This window comes from Lissotriton vulgaris, chromosome 10 (genome assembly GCF_964263255.1).
Source record: "Lissotriton vulgaris chromosome 10, aLisVul1.2, whole genome shotgun sequence".
Taxonomy (NCBI): domain Eukaryota; kingdom Metazoa; phylum Chordata; class Amphibia; order Caudata; family Salamandridae; genus Lissotriton; species Lissotriton vulgaris.
Window position 1 is genome coordinate 270974931 of NC_141698.1, and position 19138 is coordinate 270994068.

The 19138-nt window shown below is 48.0% G+C and overlaps 1 protein-coding gene across 1 annotated transcript in view; it reads left to right on the forward strand.

The window, feature by feature from the left end:
* Positions 1–19138, forward strand: part of LOC147685114 (cyclic nucleotide-binding domain-containing protein 2-like) — an 827522-nt gene that overhangs the window by 305449 nt on the left and 502935 nt on the right. Inside the window, exon 2 of the mRNA XM_086942419.1 lies at positions 18154–18297. Within this exon, the coding sequence (XP_086798545.1) occupies positions 18154–18297 (144 nt within the window). The remainder of the gene's footprint in view (positions 1–18153; positions 18298–19138) is intronic.

A 19138-nucleotide genomic window follows, 5' to 3' on the forward strand; every position in this document is an offset into this window, starting at 1 on the left:
GATAAGCGGCCTTGACTAAGTGCATATTCACAGAAGTGCAATTCTAGCTGACACAGAGCCCTGAGGTACTTCTGGAACTGAACCATGGAAAAGGAACAGGTACTGAACACACATCTTTTCTGACAATGCATTGTTCTATGAATACACATAAACGCTGCCACCACCCCTCCATCGCCCCCAAAAGGCAATGGTGAGCTGAAATGTGCTACACTATGGCAACAAATAAAAAAGGCACAAAAATGAAAAGTTTTTTCTATTTAGGGAGCTGCTTTGATAAAGGTCAATAATGCAATAGAAATGTTCTGGTGTATGATTGGGCGGCAGAAAAATCACAGCAACCATGGACAAGAAATATATTATAGCAATGTGATAGATTCAATAGTAGTTGCTGGGGTGGGAAAACGTACAAGAAGTAAAACAGAAATGACACGCAATAAAAGAAAGAGCTTACACAGATTAGGAAAAGGTGACCTAAATTACCAGCAAACAACGATGCTCGGTGCTTGTTAAGTTCAAAGCAGTCCTAGACGTGACATCAGCCTCAAGTCTCCTCAAAGCGGCCACATCTGTTAATAAGCATTTTTCTTCGGAATCGCAATGGTTTTCAGGTCGGACACAAATTTGCCTTCACAAAAACATATTCTGGGTCTGCTTTATGACACCTCGGTGCTCTCCGTGACCCCTAACACTGCTGCAGTTTAACCTAAAGGGGTGGGAGTGCGTGAAAGGGAGTGAAGGTCGGGTCGGATAGCAGTGCCACACTTCGAAATGGGCGTGCTTTTGTTCCTGCCTCTGATCAGGGCCGGCTCTAGGCTCATGGTGGCCCTGGGCAAGGAGCGTAGGTAGGGGGCCCGGAAGAGGGGGACCGGGCGGGGCGGAGCGCGCAGGCCAGTAAAGAGGGGAGGGGGTCAGGGTGTTTAGAAGTGGAACAGAGCCGGAGGCCGCCAAATCCCTGCCAGGGGCCACCACGCAAATATGTATCCATCCTCAGAGGATTAATATATTAAGGATATATATTGGCGTGGTGGCCCCTGGGGTTTGGTGGCCCTGTGCAGGTGCACAGCTTGCACATGCCTAGAGCCGGCCCTGCTCTGATAGTTATGCGCAAATACTTCGCCTTAATAGCCCCCTGCCAGGAAGTGTTAAACCTGCCAAATGAGTCAATTACAGGCTGGCTCAACCGCGAAATGCAGGCAGGGCGATGACTGATGCAAGGCCTCAGAGCTAAAGGGGAGGTGCTTGCATTTCCTTTGGCTTGCAAATGTTTCTTCGATTTTCGTATAAATGCAATGGGAGCGGGGGGGGCTTAAGTTCACTGGTCTGGCAATTGCTGAATATTTCGGCAGACAATCATTCCAACATACAGTGAGTGCTGAGTGCTCGGGTGCGGCTGGCCGCAGTAGGACGATTAAGCACAACAGCTCATCTCCCCCCAAGTGAGCCAGACAGGGGAGGGGGTCTGGTGTTGCTCTGCCCTGGGGCCATAAACACCACGGCTCCCCATGTGCGGACCGGCCCAGAAGCAGTGTTTTCGCCTGACACCTCCGCGCCAGGCACCACAGTTTATTATGCGTTGGCTCCCTCAAATGGACAAAACCTGCAACAATGATGAAAATCAGTGACACTCAGTTTAAACCAGGTCAGCTGATTTTCATCCGGTAGAGTATTGTCGTTTAGAGTCGGTTTAAACCGAATTCCGAACAGCCTATATATGATGTACTTACTAAGTTCAAGTTCAAGTTTAGCATTTGTATAGCGCACTACTCACCCAGAGGGTCTCAAGGCGCTTGTGGGAGGGGGGTACTTTACTTATTGAAGATTCAAGTTTTTAGTTGTTTTCTGAAGGAGAGGTGGTTCTGTGTAAGGCGGAGGGGGGTGGGGAGGGAATTCCAGGTTTTGGCCGCTAAGTAGGAGAAGGATTTTCCCCCATGGTGGATCTATGGATGCGTGGAACTGCGGCGAGGGCTTGATTGGACGATCGTAGTTGGCGGGTGGGTGTGTAAAAGGACAGGCGCGTGTTGAGGCATTCGGGTCCTAGGTCGTAGAGGGCTTTGTGTGCGTGGTTGAGGAGACGGAACGTTATTCTCTTGTTGACGGGGAGCCAGTGGAGGTCTTTCAGGTGACCGGAAATGTGAGCTTGGCAGGGGATGTCTAGTATGAGTCTGGCTGAGGCGTTTTGGATGCGTTGGAGTTTTTTCTGTAGTTTGGCTGTGGTTCCGGCGTAGAGGGTGTTTCCGTAGTCCAATCGGCTTGTGACCAGTGCATGGGTGACCGTCTTTCTTGTTTCGGTGGGGATCCAACAGAAGGTTTTTTTGAGCATGCGTAAGATGTTGAAGCATGATGATGAGACGGCGTTGACTTGTCTGGTCATCGAGAGGTAGGAGTCCAGGATGAAGCCCAGGTTGCGTACGTGGTCCGTGGGTATGGGTGCGGTTCCCAAGGCCGGTGGCCACCATGAGTCGTCCCAGGCAGAGGGGGATGAGCCTAAGATGAGCACTTCCGTTTTGTCCAAGTTCAGTTTTAGACGGCTGTTCTTCATCCATTCGGCTACTTCTTTCATTCCTTCGTGTAGGTTGGTTTTGGCGGTGTCTGGGTCTTTTGTGAGGGAGAGAATCAGCTGGGTGTCGTCTGCATAGGAGATGATGTTGAGGTTGTGTTGGCGAGCGATGGTTGCGAGGGGATTCATGTAGATGTTGAAGAGGGTGGGACTGAGTGATGATCCTTGAGGTACGCCGCAGATGACTTCGGTGGCCTCTGATCTAAAAGGGGGGAGGCGGACTCTCTGGGTTCTTCCGGCGAGGAACAAGATGATCCAGTCCAATGCTTTTCCTTGTATTCCGACGTTGTTGAGGCGTTGTATAAGGGTGCTATGACAGACTGTGTCGAAGGCTGCGGAGAGGTCAAGTAGGATGAGGGCAACTGTTTCTCCGTTGTCCAGTAGTGTTCGAATGTCGTCTGTTGCAGCGATGAGGGCGGTTTCGGTGCTGTGTTTGGCTCGGAAGCCGGACTGTGAGGGGTCGAGGGATTTGTTGGATTCGAGGAAGGCGGCGAGCTGACTGTTGACGGCTTTCTCAATGACTTTGGCAGGGAATGGGAGGAGCGAGATGGGGCGGTAGTTTTTAAGTTCAATGGGGTCTGCTGTGGGTTTCTTCAGAAGGGCGCTGAGTTCGGCATGTTTCCAGCTTTCCGGGAAGGTAGCGGAGTTGAGGGAGCAGTTGATGACGTCTCGGAGATGGGGTGCGATAATGGAGTCTGCTTTGTTGAAAATGTGGTGGGGATATGGGTCGGTTGGCGATCCTGAGTGGATGGAGTTCATCAGGCGGATGGTGTCTTCAGTGGTAATTAGGTTCCAGGCGCAAAGGTTGTTAGAGGGGGGTTTTGGTTCAGAGGTGGGTGGAGTGGACTGGTCTCCGGAATGGTTTTCAAAGCTGTTATGTATGTCTGCGATTTTGTTGTGGAAGAATGAGGCTAGGGAGTCGCAGAGGTCTTGGGAGGGAGTGATGTCGTTGGTGCCTGCGGTGGGGTTGGTAAACTCTTTGACGATGTTGAATAGTTCCTTGCTGTTATGGGCATTGTTGTCAAGTCGATCCTTGAGTGCTGATTTCTTGGTGGATCGGATCAGTTGGTGGTGTTTGCGGGTGGCGTTCTTGAGGATGGTCAGGTTGTCAGATGTTGGGGTTTTTCTCCAGGCTTTCTCGAGGGTGCGACAGTGCTTCTTGGATTTCTTAAGGTCATCGTTGAACCAGGGTGCTTTTTTGTTGCCTTGCTTGATTTGATGGTTTTTCGAGGGTGCTAATTCGTCGGCGCTGTGGGTGATCCATTGTGTGAGGTTGGTGGCTGCTTGATTTGGGTCCGATGATTTGGCAGGAGGGTTTTGGTGAAGCGATGTGAAGAGCTGGTCGGTCGTAATTTTGTTCCAGTTTCTTCGGGGAATTGGTTGTGGGTGGTTGTGGGTCGTGGTCATTTTGTAGTTGAAATGAATGCAGCTGTGGTCCGTCCAATGGAGAGCTGTGGTGTGATTGAAGGAGATGTGCTTGCTGGAGGTGAAGATTGGGTCGAGCGTGTGCTCGGCATAGTGGGTGGGGGTGTCAACGAGTTGTTTGAGTCCGAGGTTGGCGAGGTTGTCCAGGAGGGTGGTGGTGTTGCTGTCGTCGTTCTTTTCCAGGTGGAAATTGAGGTCTCCCAGTAGAATGTAGTCCTCGGAAGGGAGGGCGTGTGGGCTGATGAAGTCAGTGATGTCTTCGCTGAATTGTGTGCGGGGTCCTGGTGGTCTGTAGATGAGGGTGCCTCTGAGTGTGGTCTTGGGGTCGGTGTGGATCTGGAAGTGAAGGTGTTCCGCGGAAGCGAGGTTATCGTCAGAACTGGTCGTGATGCGGATGGTGTTCTTATGGACGATGGCGATGCCTCCTCCTTTTTGTTTGGTGCGGTCCTTTCGGATGATCTTGTAGCTGTCCAGGATGGCTACGGCGATGTCTGGAGCTGATGAGGCGTTCATCCAGGTTTCTGTAAGGAAGGCGACGTCCGACGATGTGGTGTCGAGTAGGTTCCAAAGGTCAATGGCATGACTATGGACTGAGCGGGTGTTGAGCAGGATGCATTTTAGGTGGTTAGTGTCGGAGTTATGTTTGGAGTTTGTGGATTTAGTGTGGGTCCTGATGCAGTCAAACTTGCAGGGTGGCAGGTGAAGGGTCCATGGCTGTGTCATGGGGCGGCTTGGAAGCAGTCTTGAAGTCGGCCGGGGTTGAGTGCTGAGAGGGTAGCGGCGTGGTAAGTTATGCGGGCGGAGTGGAATATGCGGGGACCAGGGGGTTTGGCCCTGGGCGCGGTCCAGGCGCGGACGGGCGTAGACGGGCTTACCTTTGGCACACCTTTGGCGCGCATGGGGCGCGTCCGCTGCGCGTAAACGCGGCGCGCAAGTGCATCTGACATAAGTGGATAGTGGGGGGGCGGAGCGAGGGAGGGTCAGCTGGGAGGCGGGAGCGGGGAGGAGAGACGGGCCAGGAGTAGTCACAACAACAAAATGGCAGCACAAACAGAAAGCGAAACAGGGGCACAGCCGGAGTAATGCAATGATCTGGGCAGTGGTAGCGGCACAATCTGGCACAAATAAATGATATTGCAGGCGATGCGAGCAGTGCTAAAGTAACACCAATGAGCACAAAAAATAATTAGCAGGCTACAATAATGTCACAGCAATGCAACGCAAATGAGCACAATTGATAATTAGCAGGCTACGATACCAGGCGCTATGTCAAAAGCAATGCGATCTCAATTGCAGGAGATAACAGGCAGCAAGGAGGAGAAGCGCTGTAAATTTAGGATGGTCAGGGAGCGTGGGGAGCGACCGCTTCGTAGCAAGCCCAGATGGTCACTTACTAGGTCCCTGCTGCTCATGCTCCTCCAGCTGAGCATGGAGGGTCGGCCAAGCTGCTCGCAGGACCCTCCTGTACAGTGGGGAGAGGCAAGGACGATGCACATGGTGCTGAGAAGACAGGCCTACCAGCTCCGTAGCCTTGTTGCAGGACCAGCGCTTTAGGTCCTCCCAGCACTTGCGGCATGCTCTTGCACTCATGGTGTCCACTCCCACTGTACTGCAACCCTCTCCGATGTTGGCCATAGTCTTCTCTTGATGTATTCCCTGTCTCCCACTTCCTGTATAATATTGCCTGTATGAAATGATGTGTTCCAGTTTATTTTCAGATATTTAAGACCGAAAATGTAGTTTCCGGATCCGGAGTGTCGTTTACGCGCACACACATTACGCCACAAAACCGGAAATTAAGTTTTTAGGCCGTAACCTCTCAAAATTACTCTGAACACATTATATCATAGAGGAAATGTTATACAGGAAGTGGGAGACAGGAAATACATCACAGGAAGTAGTTGGCAGCCATTTTGTATTCATCCTGATCCATCCACAATCAGTAATCAAATCCACTGCCATCATGCTATTCTGTTGTAGAAAAAAAAATGACAGTGCAGGTGAGAATCATGAATATGTAACAAAAGGGGAAACAGACCATTTCATGACATTTCTGCACAGACAGGGGGGGCTGACACAACATCAAACCCCAGTTTCATTTTCTCCTAGTTTGCATTATGGGACATGTAGTCCATATTAAGTGCTCATTCTCAGAGTTGTGTGATGTGTTACGTAACATTGGTGTGGAGCAGTGTGGATATATCACAGACACATGGGGGCAGATTTACAAACCCTGTATGCCACATTTATTGTGTGACGCAGCGGCAGCGCAAAGCCACCGCCATGCTGTGGGGTATTTTCAATGTGGCGCATCTGGGAGATGTGTCACGTTGTAAAGCCCTGCGCCACAGTTGGGTGCTCCTGCGCAGGGGGGGCGTTCCAGCACAGGAACGCCTCCTAAAAGTGGCTGAGTGAAATATACAAGATTTCACTCAATCACTTTAATGGCCATGCTGCGTCAAAACCCTGTGCCTGCTTGAAGCAGGCGTAAGGATTGACGCAGCATGTTAGGCATAAGGTCACCGCAAGCCTTGCTGGAGCTGCGTTCCGCTTGCGACGCAACTCCAGCAGTGCTTAACCTTTATGGCAGCAGATGCGTCACGCATCTGTCTATTCTTGCCCCATGGTGCGCCACATTTACAATGCGGCGCATCCATGATGGCGCAAGGGGTGTCTGCTGTGATGCACAATAACTGGGGCATCCTTGCTGATATGCAGGGTTGCACCAGTTATTGCCCACTGGTACCTGATTCTCCCATGACATCATCACTCACATTCTGGGCCCATCATTTGTGGGGGAGTCAAACCTGTTGAAGTCATAGGCCTGAGTATGCAAGGGTTATGGCCTTTTGTGATTAGATGACCCATCCTCATGAGGTCCAGGCATGTCTCTCAGGACATGTATTTTTTGTCATCAGCGTGAATAGTTGTTTTTAGGGACGTCCACTACACTGATCGCTGACATGGGCACATTACCTGAGGCACACTCCACCTTTTGACTACTGTCAGCGGCTGTGATTTACATGCAGTTAGTGTGGCTTGCAAAGTCGTTTTAGGGTGGATTTATTGACACAGTTGTGTCTATCCAAGTTTCATCATTGACAACAGACAGCAAACCAGATTTTGTCCATGACACTACAGGTTGCTCATGTGAAAAACGTGGCAACGAGCTGATCACAGACTTGCATGCCCTGATGTCGCTCATGTGCAATGGCCTGGTTTCCCAGATTCAGAGCTAGCCGAGGTTCCAGAGGGATGTGTAAGCCATGCGTTAAAGCAATGTTGTGCAAAACACAACAGGCTAATATAATCTTGCACACGACTTCTGGGGAGTACAGCAGCACACCCCCTGTACGGTAGAGACATCTGAATCGCGACTTCAACAGACCAAAAGTCCGCTCGATGATGGCTCGAGTCCATATGTGTGCCCAACGCATCCAAAACGCCTCAGCCAGACTCATCCTAGACATCCCCCGCCAAGCTCACATTTCCGGTCACCTGAAAGACCTCCACTGGCTCCCCGTCGACAAGAGAATTACGTTCCGTCTCCTCACCCACGCACACAAAGCCCTCTACGACCTAGGACCCGAATACCTCAACACGCGCCTGTCCTTCTACACCCCCACCCGCCAACTTCGATCGTCCAATCAGGCCCTCGCCACAATTCCACGCATCCAGAGATCCACCATGGGAGGAAGATCCTTCTCCTACTTAGCAGCCAAGACCTGGAATTCCCTCCCCACCCACCTCCGCCTCACACAGAACCACCTCTCCTTCAGAAAACAACTTAAAACTTGGATATTTAATAAGTAAGCTCCCACCTCCCTCAAGCGCCTTGAGACCCTCTGGGTGAAGAGTGCGCTATACAAATTTAAACTTGACTTGACTTATTGTACCTACGCTGAGGTACAGTGTTTGCACGCCTGTAAGGGGTGAGGAGATGTGGGGAGAGTGCATACCCAGCGTCGCCTGAGGAGGGAAGAAAGGGCAGTTGTTAACATTTCCCTCTTTGACTTGCACATAACATGAGCTATACGTTCGTACATGCAGTGTCTGTTGGGCCATGATTCTTATTGTACCATGGTTAATATTGGGGGGCATTCAGACACATATCACTCATTTTTAGTGCTTGGTACTTACCCAGTAGCCACATGTTGCCCAATTCTCCAGCAGCCATTCGCCGGGCGAGAGGTGACATGCGGAATATGAAACTGTCATGGGTACTGCCTGGGAACACTGCATGCACATTGATGAACCTCCCACTGGCATCACAGAAAGCTTGCACATTGATGGAATACCATATGTGTCTGTTGCAGAAGATTTGTGCAATGTGGCTGAAGGGCCACATGGGTGCAATCAATTGCACCCAGCACACGTGGGAATTGTGCAAGGAGATAATAATCTCTTGCTGCCCTTTGTCTCATGGCCAGTGTATGTGGCATTTGTATGTGGTTGGGGGCTCTAGCAGTGATGCATCTCAGTACCTGATGCAGGCACAGCGATACTGGCTCGCCTGGGAAATGCCCACATGGTCACTGGAGACCCTTTGGAAAGACCCAGTGGCAAAGAAGTGGAGAACAGAAAGGCTCTTGAGATATGCTGGTATTGCATGGGAGCAGCAGGTCACAGAGTCAAGTTCCTGCTCCCACTCACATACCATATCCAAGATGACTTCTGGAATGAAACGGTACCTGGCCCTTACATCTTGGCTGGCATTCCAAATAGGTTGATCCTCTGTCTGAAGATCCTCTCTGCTCTCCTCCTCCTCCTCAAGTAGTTTTGCCGCATGGCAAGGGGCAGTGCTACAAACACATTCAGTGACATCCTGAAAGGGTTTGTTTGAGTCTGCTCTGCATTAATACATGCTGCAGGGCTGCGATTGGCTGCAGTGTGTCAGTTGATCCATGGTGGGGGATGGGAGGACCTTTGACAGGTGTTTACCCTTGGCTAACATGACCAACTGCCAAAATCCGTATCTTCTGGCCCAGAATCGGAAATAACGGTCCGGAATCGGAAATTACGGTGCAATGCCGGAAATTGCGGGCCGGAATAGCAAATTCCGCCGAAGAGCCGTAAAGTACGGCCCGTAGGTGGAAATTGCGGCCTGGGTGCGGACGTAAAGTTAGTAGTCGTAAGTCTATTCTGTGAATACCGAAAGTAGGAAGTTCAATCTGTGAATACCGAAAGTAGTAAGTTCATTCTGTGAATGCCAAAAGTAGTAAGTGCATTCTGTGAATACCAAAATAGTAGTAAATTTAGGATTTAGTCTTCTGTGAATCGGGCCCATGGTAACCCTCTTACTTGAGCCACTCCTCCACAAATTAATGGAGATAGAAGGAAGATAATTTCTCTTTGACAAACATGGAGCAACCAGTTTGCAAACTCTGACATATTTGCCCCAGGGGGCGAATATCAAGTGAAAGGGAGGAATCAAGTAGTGGAAGTTGACCCAGACTATGTATACTCTGCAAATGTTGTAGCCCCCTCATCGGACACTGCTCCGTGAGTGCATTTCCTGGCTGCCCTGGCACTCCGTCAACCCCCATACAGGCAGAGAAACTAGCAGAAGTCCCACAGATGGACTTAACCAGCACATCCATTCGACAGAGATCAACTGATCACATGCTGGGACCAATGAGGGGTGTAATTCAAAGGCCAAAAGAAGACAGGCAGGGCCAAACATTCAGTCACACCAGAAGTTAGACCTTCCCCAAGTAGCTTCACCTCTTGTACTGCTCTTGACGAATGTACTGGTGTTACGGGAGTGGCAGCGGGAATCAACAACTAAACTAATGGTTAAAAGTTTACACTGGCTATCTACTCATGCAAACAATTTTAAAGGAGAGGAAGGGTCTCTGGCAAATCACATTATTATGGATAGGAGAGTGGGGTGGGTGGGCTCTTCTAGAAAAATACTGTCAGGGGATTGCGTGGTAGTAAATTTTAATAATACATTTGTAGTCAGGTTCCTGCTAGGGCAGCTCCATAAAGCAGTTTTGCCTGGGACCCAGATCTCCGCCCTACCATTGCAGTATTTCGATAGCTACACTCCACTTTTTAACAACAGATTCAGAAGAGACCCGATGGTAGGGATAGAGGGAAACAGAAAAGATAGAAATATAGGTGGTTGCGAGCTGAGGTAGGAGCATAGATTTGCCCCCTATAGACTTAGGAGCCTGCGATTGACTACTGTTGACTGGATATGACCACGACGTGGGGCTGGCACGATCCCATGTTGACATGGAAGGGGGACCAATAACCTGAGATTAGTGTATAAGGGCTCACAAAGAATGTATAAAACTAGCCACTTGGAACGTGGCCATTATTGGCTCGAAGTTAGGCAGCCTACATTGGCAATCCCACTGGCAAGACCAAGATATCATATGCCTACAGGAGACATGGGCCACTGAACATGTATTCTTTGATGGATACCGTTCATTTCAAACAGAAGCAATACTATCATCTTCAGGGAGAGCCAGAGGTGGTCTACTAACAATAAAAATAAAGAAGTACAAGCACCCAAGTCCCCACCCACTTCCATCTACTTCTGGCAGAGGGTGATAGCGGTCAAGTGCGGCTCCTAATAAATTATTATAATAATAGGTTTGGGGGAAACATGCACAGTCAGTGGTTGTTGCGTTAGAGAGATTACTAAAATTACCAGTCCTGTCGGCAAAGGAGGACTGAGTATTATATGGGTAGGTGATTTTAACGTTCAGCCTTGTAAACACATACCAAACCCAGTTAAGTGGTTTAGAAGATAATATGGGTGACCCTGTTTACCACTTTGACCACCATGAATATGTAAACACCTTAATTAGGATGTTGTATACCAGAAACATGGTAATAGTTAACGGGGCAGATGTAATAGCAGGAATTTTTGAATTTTTTTTAGACGTAATGACCACTAATCCACAATTGATTGTATATTAGTATCCAATTCTCTTAGTGACAAGCTTACCCATGTGGATAGACTATTCTCTAGTTACAGTGACCACGCAATCCTTTTCAGTCACCTGACTCTGGAGTTTAAGAAAGCAAGGCCAACATTAAAAAGGCAAAGGCAAATTTTGACTAGAAAGACTGTCTATCAGCTAAAGTGAAGCCAAATTGACAAGATGAAACGGATCCCACAAATCCTACTTAATATTATGGGGAATGTCTTAAACTGCCTAGAAATAGAAGGTTCCCTGCCTGATTGTTACTGCAGTTTGTAGACCTGCTTGAAAAGGTGAAATCGGCCCTGACCCGATACAAACCAGCAAATAAAGTTCAAGTGAGTTGTTGGTTTGATCACTCGTACAAAATCTTTAAAAGCCCTCCAAAAAGCCCTGAAATCCCAGCCCAGAAATAGTGCCCCGATAAGGTTGTTACGTAGGGACTATAAAATAGTCAGAAAGACAAGAGAAAGGGCCATGAAGGAGGAGGCTTGACCAAACCTCGAACAAGCTGCCAGTACAAGGAATAGCAAAGACTTCAGGGAGGTAATTAATGCCCCGTTCTTTGAAAATCCCAAGGCCCTACATTGGCGAAGAAGCGTAGGTGACTCATTTTGAGCATATTTTTGCTTCTAATAGGATCTCCTCAGATGACTCTCCTAACCTAAATAAAGTCTAGAACGAACAGATAACATTCTCATTGGCAGAAATAAGAAGATGGTTGGAATTTTGTAGCTCAGGGAATGCTCTGGTCCCCGATAGGATACACATAGATTTCTTTTTGGACCATCAAGATCTGTGGGCTCCCTTATTAACAAATGTTTTAATGTGATTGCCAAAACTGGTCATTTAACATCATAGACTAGTGTAATTTTCCCATACATAAAAAAGGCGATAAAGAGAACCCGCAGAACTAAAGGCCAATCTCCCTGCTGGATACTACTGCAAAGTTGATGGGTCGCTTTCTGCGACATAGACTGAAAGAGTGGGCTTAGATAAAGAACATTTTAATCCAGGCGCAGTATGGTTTTCAAAAAGGCATGGGTACAATAGATCAGTGTTTAAACCTAACTTTCACGATAGAAAAATACACTAGAGCGAAGGATTGTAAGATCTTCATGGCTTTTATGGACCTATCAGTAGCATTTGACTGTGTGAGCCACTCTAAATTATGGACCATAATAGAGTCAATGGGGATCGAGTCAACTATAACTAACTTTATTCGCTAACTTTATTCCCAAGCTACCTCCAGTGTTCCCTATGGCAAACACGGGGAGTATACTCGCCCTTTCAAGATCGCTAGGGGGGTCAGACAAGGGTGTAATCTCTCCCCCTTTTTATTTACCATCTACACAAACGGGGTCGAGGCAGCCCTTTTGGACTCAACTCCAGCTGTCCCCGTGTTTGACACTCTTTTTGTTCCAAAATTGGCCTATGCTGATGGTGCACTATTAATTGCCAGAACCGGGGTGGCCTTCCAACGTCTAATAACAGCATATGCGTAATTTATGGCGTCACTGGACTTTAGGGTGAATGAAGCCAAATCCTTTGTCCAAATAGTAGGGGCCAGTACCCATGATCGAGTACCACATTTTCATATTGGGTCACTTAAACTAGAGGTGGTAGATTATTTTCCATACTTGGGAGTCTTGTTCGACAAAAAGAAAACTTGGTCAACCTTGGTAGCTGGCAGGGCCCAAGGGATGGAGAGGAGTATGGGAGGCATTATGTCATTCACAAAGAAGCTGGTCTCAAGACCTCTAGTGCCAATAAAAAAGATCTATCAGGCAAAAACTGTATCAGCTGCTACTTATGGGGCAGGAGTATGGGGTATGGCTTCTGTAAATTCCCTTTAAATCCTTGAAGGCAGTTTTTTAAAGAGATTTGTTTCCCTCTACAGTTCCTGCTCAAATTTTCTTTCTCACATAGAGTTGGGATTACTTTATGTTTCAGGCATTTTAGGCTAGCACCATTTTTATTATGGCAATCCATTTGGCCAAGGGACACTTAACTTTACACAAACCATAATACAACACTGCCTAAAACTGGATAATAAACATAACATCAGATTGCTGCAATATGTAGAGCAAACCCTGACCGCTCTTGGGTTAGCTGAATTATTCAACGACCCAAGTGCATGCTCGAGGATTATGAAACAGAAACTAAAGGATGCCTTCATATATAGGGCCACCTATGATCGGTGGGAAAGAAATCGTGCAAAACAACCAGTTCTCTCATATCAGTTGACTCCGCCCATCGCAGAGGGGGTTACTCCCATTTAGAGAGTATTAGACTATTACAGCATAGATTCATTTGATTGAGATTCCGATTGAATCTAATCCCCCCCAATGTTGGATTATCCTGCGAGAAAATGTAAGCATTCCGAATTAACGTAGTGCCTATGTGATAATCAATCACAACTGTCTGATTTACATATTCCTGTTGTGTGGGCTGTATAAGAAAGAACGATAGAATTGTATCCTTCTGATTTTAAGGCGTCATAATTTTAGGCAATGTCAAATAGCTTTATACTTTTTAATAACCTTCCTGACCCCTTCGTATGTTTCTCAATAACTAAATGTTTATGCGCTTGCATAACTAAGTGGAACCTTATGTGATCTTATCCCTTTTTAAGGCTTATTAGCTTATAAGTAAGCTGAACCTTATTGACTGTTATACATTGTCATTACGTAGTCCATAAAATATGTTTTGGACTCAACTCCCACTATTTTTAAGGTTTTAGCGATGTGATGTTTGTTTTTATGTCATTTTGACTTTTATTTGATAAATCCTTATGAATTATTTAAGTATGTATGTATGTATATGTATGTATAAAACGTTTTGTAACGCGCTCCGTTACTTGGGAGTATCCTGGCGCGAATTGGGCGAGGCGGAGAAAAGAGCAGCAAGAAGACAACTTAGGTTACACTCCTGAACAGATGGGTTTTCAGGTTTTTCTTGAATTGAGCCACAGATTGCATGGAGCGCAAATGGAGAGGGAGAGCGTTCCAGGCCCGAGCCGCGACCACGGCAATCGACTGACCGCCAAGTCTGGCTCGCTTAAAGCGGGAAAGAGACAATTTAAACAGAGTAGATGATCTGAGGGTACGGGCGGGGGCATAGAAGGCAAATCTCTTTCTCAAATATGCAGGGCCTTGATTGTGGATTGCTCTAAACGCGAGCACCAAGGATTTAAACAGGATGCGCTGTGATACGGGGAGCCAATGAAGAGTGCGCAAATCAGAACGCACACTCTTCCATCTTGGGACGTTGAATAGGAGACGGACAGCAGCATTCTGGATAATTTGCAGGCGTTTAACCAGGTAGGCCAGAATGCCACTGAACAGTGCATTCGCGTAGTCCAACCTTGCCAGTATGAGAGCCCGAGCAACAGTCTCCTTGGCATCCCTAGGGAGCAAAGGGAAGAATTTGCGAAGCATTCTCAACGTGGCAAAGCAGGTTCCCGTGAGCTTCTTTATATGGTCCTCGAATCTAAGGTCCTCCCCAAACCAGATGCCAAGGTTTTTCGCGGGCCCCCCATCTCTTTGGGGCTGGGAATGTTCGGGGGCCACAGCGTATTCCTGAACGAGGGGCGGAAGGAACCGTAAAAGAGCACCTCGGATTTGTCCTCATTGCATTTCAGCTGGGCCAAGGTTAACCAGCGAAATACTGAGGACAGACACAAATGGACTGCAGAAGTATCCAGATTGTCGTCTGGCCAGGTGAACAGCAGCTGAGTATCATCTGCATACCCTATAATCTTAGCCCCATACTGTTCCGCTAAATAAACCAAAGGGGTGATGTAAATGTTGAACAGTAGGGGACTAAGAGTGGATCCCTGAGGGGCCCCCGTGAGGAGTGGTTTAGGCTCTGAGGCGTGGGGCGGCATCCAGACCTCCTGTGTCCTATCCGATAGAAAAGAGGACAACCAGGCCAGAACAACCCCACCAATACCAATAGCAGACAGCCTGTCGAGGAGGAGCTCGTAAGGGACGGTATCGAACGCAGCAGAGAGGTCCAATAAAATCAGGACCACTCTGCCGCCTCCGTCCAGACATTCCCGGAAAGACTCCGTCATCTCCACCAGCACAGTCTCGGTGCTATAGGTCGCCCTGAAACCTGATTGGGCTGGATGAAGGGCATTGGAGGTTTCAACAAAACTCTCCAATTGCTGAAAAACCACTTTCTCACAGGTTTGGCTCGTTTCCAACCGAGAGGAACCTTGCCTGAAGCCAGGGAAAGATTCACTATCTGAGTGATCTCACTACAGACAATTTCCGCCACCTCCGAAAGCACTCGGGCTGGGCACGGGTCAGCGGGAGAGCCGGATTTCAGGGACTGAAGAAGAGGCAGTACAGCACACTCAGCGACTTGCGCAAAGTTCGTAAGCTGTTGCCCAGAGCACGGGCATTGTGTGGAACAAGAGTCGGCCGCTGAACAGTCCACGGGCAGCGCCGAGAGAAGGTCCTGCTGAATCCTAGCTATTTTGCTGATGAAAAAGGTGGACAAATCCTCGCACCATTGCGCAGAGGAAGGGAGAATAGCAGCATCAGCAACAGGGGATACAAAACTTTTGACAATAGAGAAAATCTCTCTACTATTGTTATCTGCTTTGGCGATACGCCCTGCATAATAATTCCCTTTAGCAACCTTAATGGCGGCATAATAATCTTTTTGAGCTGAGCGCAGGACAGACTTGGCCTCAGAACTATACCCACATCTCCACGCTCGTTCCAGTTTTTTACAGCCTAGTTTCAGCTCCCTCAGCTCGGGGGAGAACCAGGGTTGGGAGGGAGAGGGTCGGAGTCTAGACACGGTAGTGTGTTTAGTGGATACAGTAGCCGCCTGCAGCACCCACTCATTAAACCCGCAGACCGCCTCATCCAAGACCACCGTGGGTTTTGGGCGGGCTCCAGATAGGGCCTTTCTGAACGCGGGCAGGTTGACCTTTTGGGTGTGGCACGTGGGGGGTGTTTGACCAGTTTCCACCATCTCCCACGCGAACCTGACCAGGTCATGATCGGACCAAGTTACTTTTTCTACGCTCACAGTCTTAATTGGGAAGTTTGAGCAAACCAGATCAAGAAGGTGACCTCCCACATGCGTCGGAGAAGTCACCCATTGCTTGAGCTGTGCGAGGTCGAGAACTTCACCGAGCCTGCGGGCTTCAGGTGAGTCAGGAGCATCCGCATGAATATTTAGGTCGCCGACCAAAAGAAATTTGGGAAAACTTAAGGCCCGCGGCACTATATATTCCTTTAGAGAGTCAATAAAATGATTGGCCTGGCCCGGGGGCCTGTAAATCAAAGACCCTCCTAAGGTGAAATGAGGCGAAATTATAATGGAAAAGTGGAGAACCTCGCCCCCAGCATCCGCAACAGGCGGCTCAGAGGCGAAGCGCCACCCATCCTTAAAAATAACGGCTAGTCCGCCCCCTCTACCCAAAGGTCTATCAACCCTAGCAATCTTGAAACCTCTGGGGACGGCAAGTTCCACACTTGGGGCGGATGTGCTGGTCATCCACGTCTCCGTGACGAACAGCACCTCCAACTGGCCATCCACCAGTAGTTCAAAAACATCGGCGGCATGTCTCACCACGGATCTAGCATTAATCAGCCCAGCCCTAATGGTTGCAACGCCGGTATCACTGACTAAACGTGGGGGTAAGGATGGCTGGGGAAGAAAACCACAACTGGGGCACTTCACCATAGCGCAGTCCAGACCCGCGCGCAAGCAAGTCAATCTTCCGCCGGGGAGAGCAAGTCTCATGAGATCATGACGAGAATACTTGCGCTTCTCTGAGCTGGCCGAACCCGGAGGTCGTCGGGCAGAGTGGCTGGCCCTGGGCCCGTCCGGGGCACGGTCGGGCACAGACGGGCCTTCTTTGGCGCTCCTTCGGCGCGCAGACGGCGCGCCCGTTGCTCGCGTCGGCTGCGCGTCCGATGAGGCATCGCTATTTGAGGCCCAAGCCCCTCCCCGAGCTGGACCGCTAACTCGAGACCAGCCGGGGACCGGGACTCACCAAAGATGGCGCCCGACCTGGCCCTCCACAGCAATCGGCACTGGTAAGTCGCGGTGGAACGGGGCACAGGGAGACCGGGAGGCAGCGCGCAGGGAGTATAAAAGATACAGTTTAAAATACAACACACAACACAATTATCAAATCAATTGGATGTAAAATGAAGTATTAAAAATTATCAGTGAGCACAGTGCAGCGCGGAGTAAGTAAGCAGAAGAGAGATTCTCGCAGTCTGCTCGCCTTTCTCAAACAAACTCTCAAGGTGCTGCCACCACCCTGATTATTCGCGAAGGCCCGCAACTTCTGATCCTATTTAAGGCCCAAGCTCCTCCCCGAGCTGGACCGCTAACTCGAGACCAGCCGGGGACCGGGACTCACCAAAGATGGCGCCCGACCTGGCCCTCCAGAGCAATCGGCACTGGTAAGTCGCGGTGGAACGGGGCACAGGGAGACCGGGAGGCAGCGAGCAGGGAGTATAAAAGATACAGTTTAAAATACAACACACAACACAATTATCAAATCAATTGGATGTAAAATGAAGTATTAAAAATTATCAGTGAGCACAGTGCAGCGCGGAGTAAGTAAGCAGAAGAGAGATTCTCGCAGTCTGCTCGCCTTTCCCAAACAAACTCTCAAGGTGCTGCCACCACCCTGATTATTCGTAACTGTATTGCACATATGGGCAAAGTACTAGAGGTATTCAAGGGGTCTTTTAGAAATAAATTTGGGCCTACTATGTTTACTATTGCCTTCCTTGCATCTGTTCTTTTGATGATCGGTATTTTAAATGGATGGAATAAAAGAATACTGATCCTGATTCTGAACCGTGATAAAAATGCATTGTTTATATTATATTACACCCCACTCAGGAGTCCAAAATAAGGCAAATAACTTCTTTGATGGTTGAACATATTTGACAAGTGACTTTCTCCGAGTCTTGTTTAAGGTGTTATTGCATTTTTATGATTAGATCTGGGCTTTGCTTGGAACCATTAAAGCTAAATAAGGAGCATTCTCCAATTAGTATTTGCAACATGATTATGGGCAATTCTTTTGTAAGTGTGCACACTCTTGTAATGTTGTGGAATGTAGATCTAACAGCTGACTATTAACAGATGAAGTGTAATTCAGGCAAGACATTGTGTTTCTCCTACTTTCATTGTATTGGTGTTTGTAATTGTGCATTTCCATCTGAACGTGTGTTTTTGTGCTAGCGGTTCCATGATGCTGTCCGCAAGGTGATGACCCTGCAAGCAGTGACCAAGCACATCATCCACATCACGGAGGAGGCAAGGGGTTCAAAATTCTGGGGTGACGTCATTGTTTACCCAACTCCAGAGGCAGAATTGGAGCCAAAGGTGAGTGCGACTCTGGATAATGGTGATTGTGCACGATGTGGCTGACTCTATAATGAAATTCAGTCAGAATTGCTTTGATCCATCCCAACATGCATGTCAAGGGACCCAGGAGCTGTCAAAGTACCAGTATCTGTGCATCTCACTCAGACATGTAGCCTGAGGCTTATCCTTGTTTTTGCATGACCTCAGCATGGTGGCCCAACCGGAGATGCCCACAGAACATGGCATTTTCATTCAACTATAATTACTCAGTGAAGTGACTCTTGTCCTTGGGTTACTAAAATGCTTTTACTTTGTAACATAATACTTTATTTAGAGACACATTTTTCATTTTTGATCTTTTTTCTAGGTTTACAAATAAAACACTCCTAGAAAATGATCCTAATATAATACATAATACATTTCATATGACTTTCAAAGTACTTATACATCGTTAAAAGTAGATCCCATCCTGATTAATTACATTTCATAACTGCCCTTTTAAATTATAGTCTTTTATTACCATTTAAGTGCACTGACCATTGCTGAGTGCATATTTCTGCAAAACATGATATATGTTGCAATTAGAGTGGAACATTATGTATTTTCTCCTTTTATGCCACTGTGTGGATCTTCAGTTCCTACAATTCCTCTAATTCTTGACCAGTCCCCGTACTCTATAAAGTTGATGTATTTCGTCCGTCTTATGAATTAAGGGCTTCAGCAGGACATAGATAAGGGCTCCCTTGGAACTCCATCTCTAAAACAAAACGAGATAATTGGGCATTATTTGATGGAGAGACAATATGTCACCTTTGTAGGGATGTAATAGTAGTTACACTATGTATTTTATATACATCAT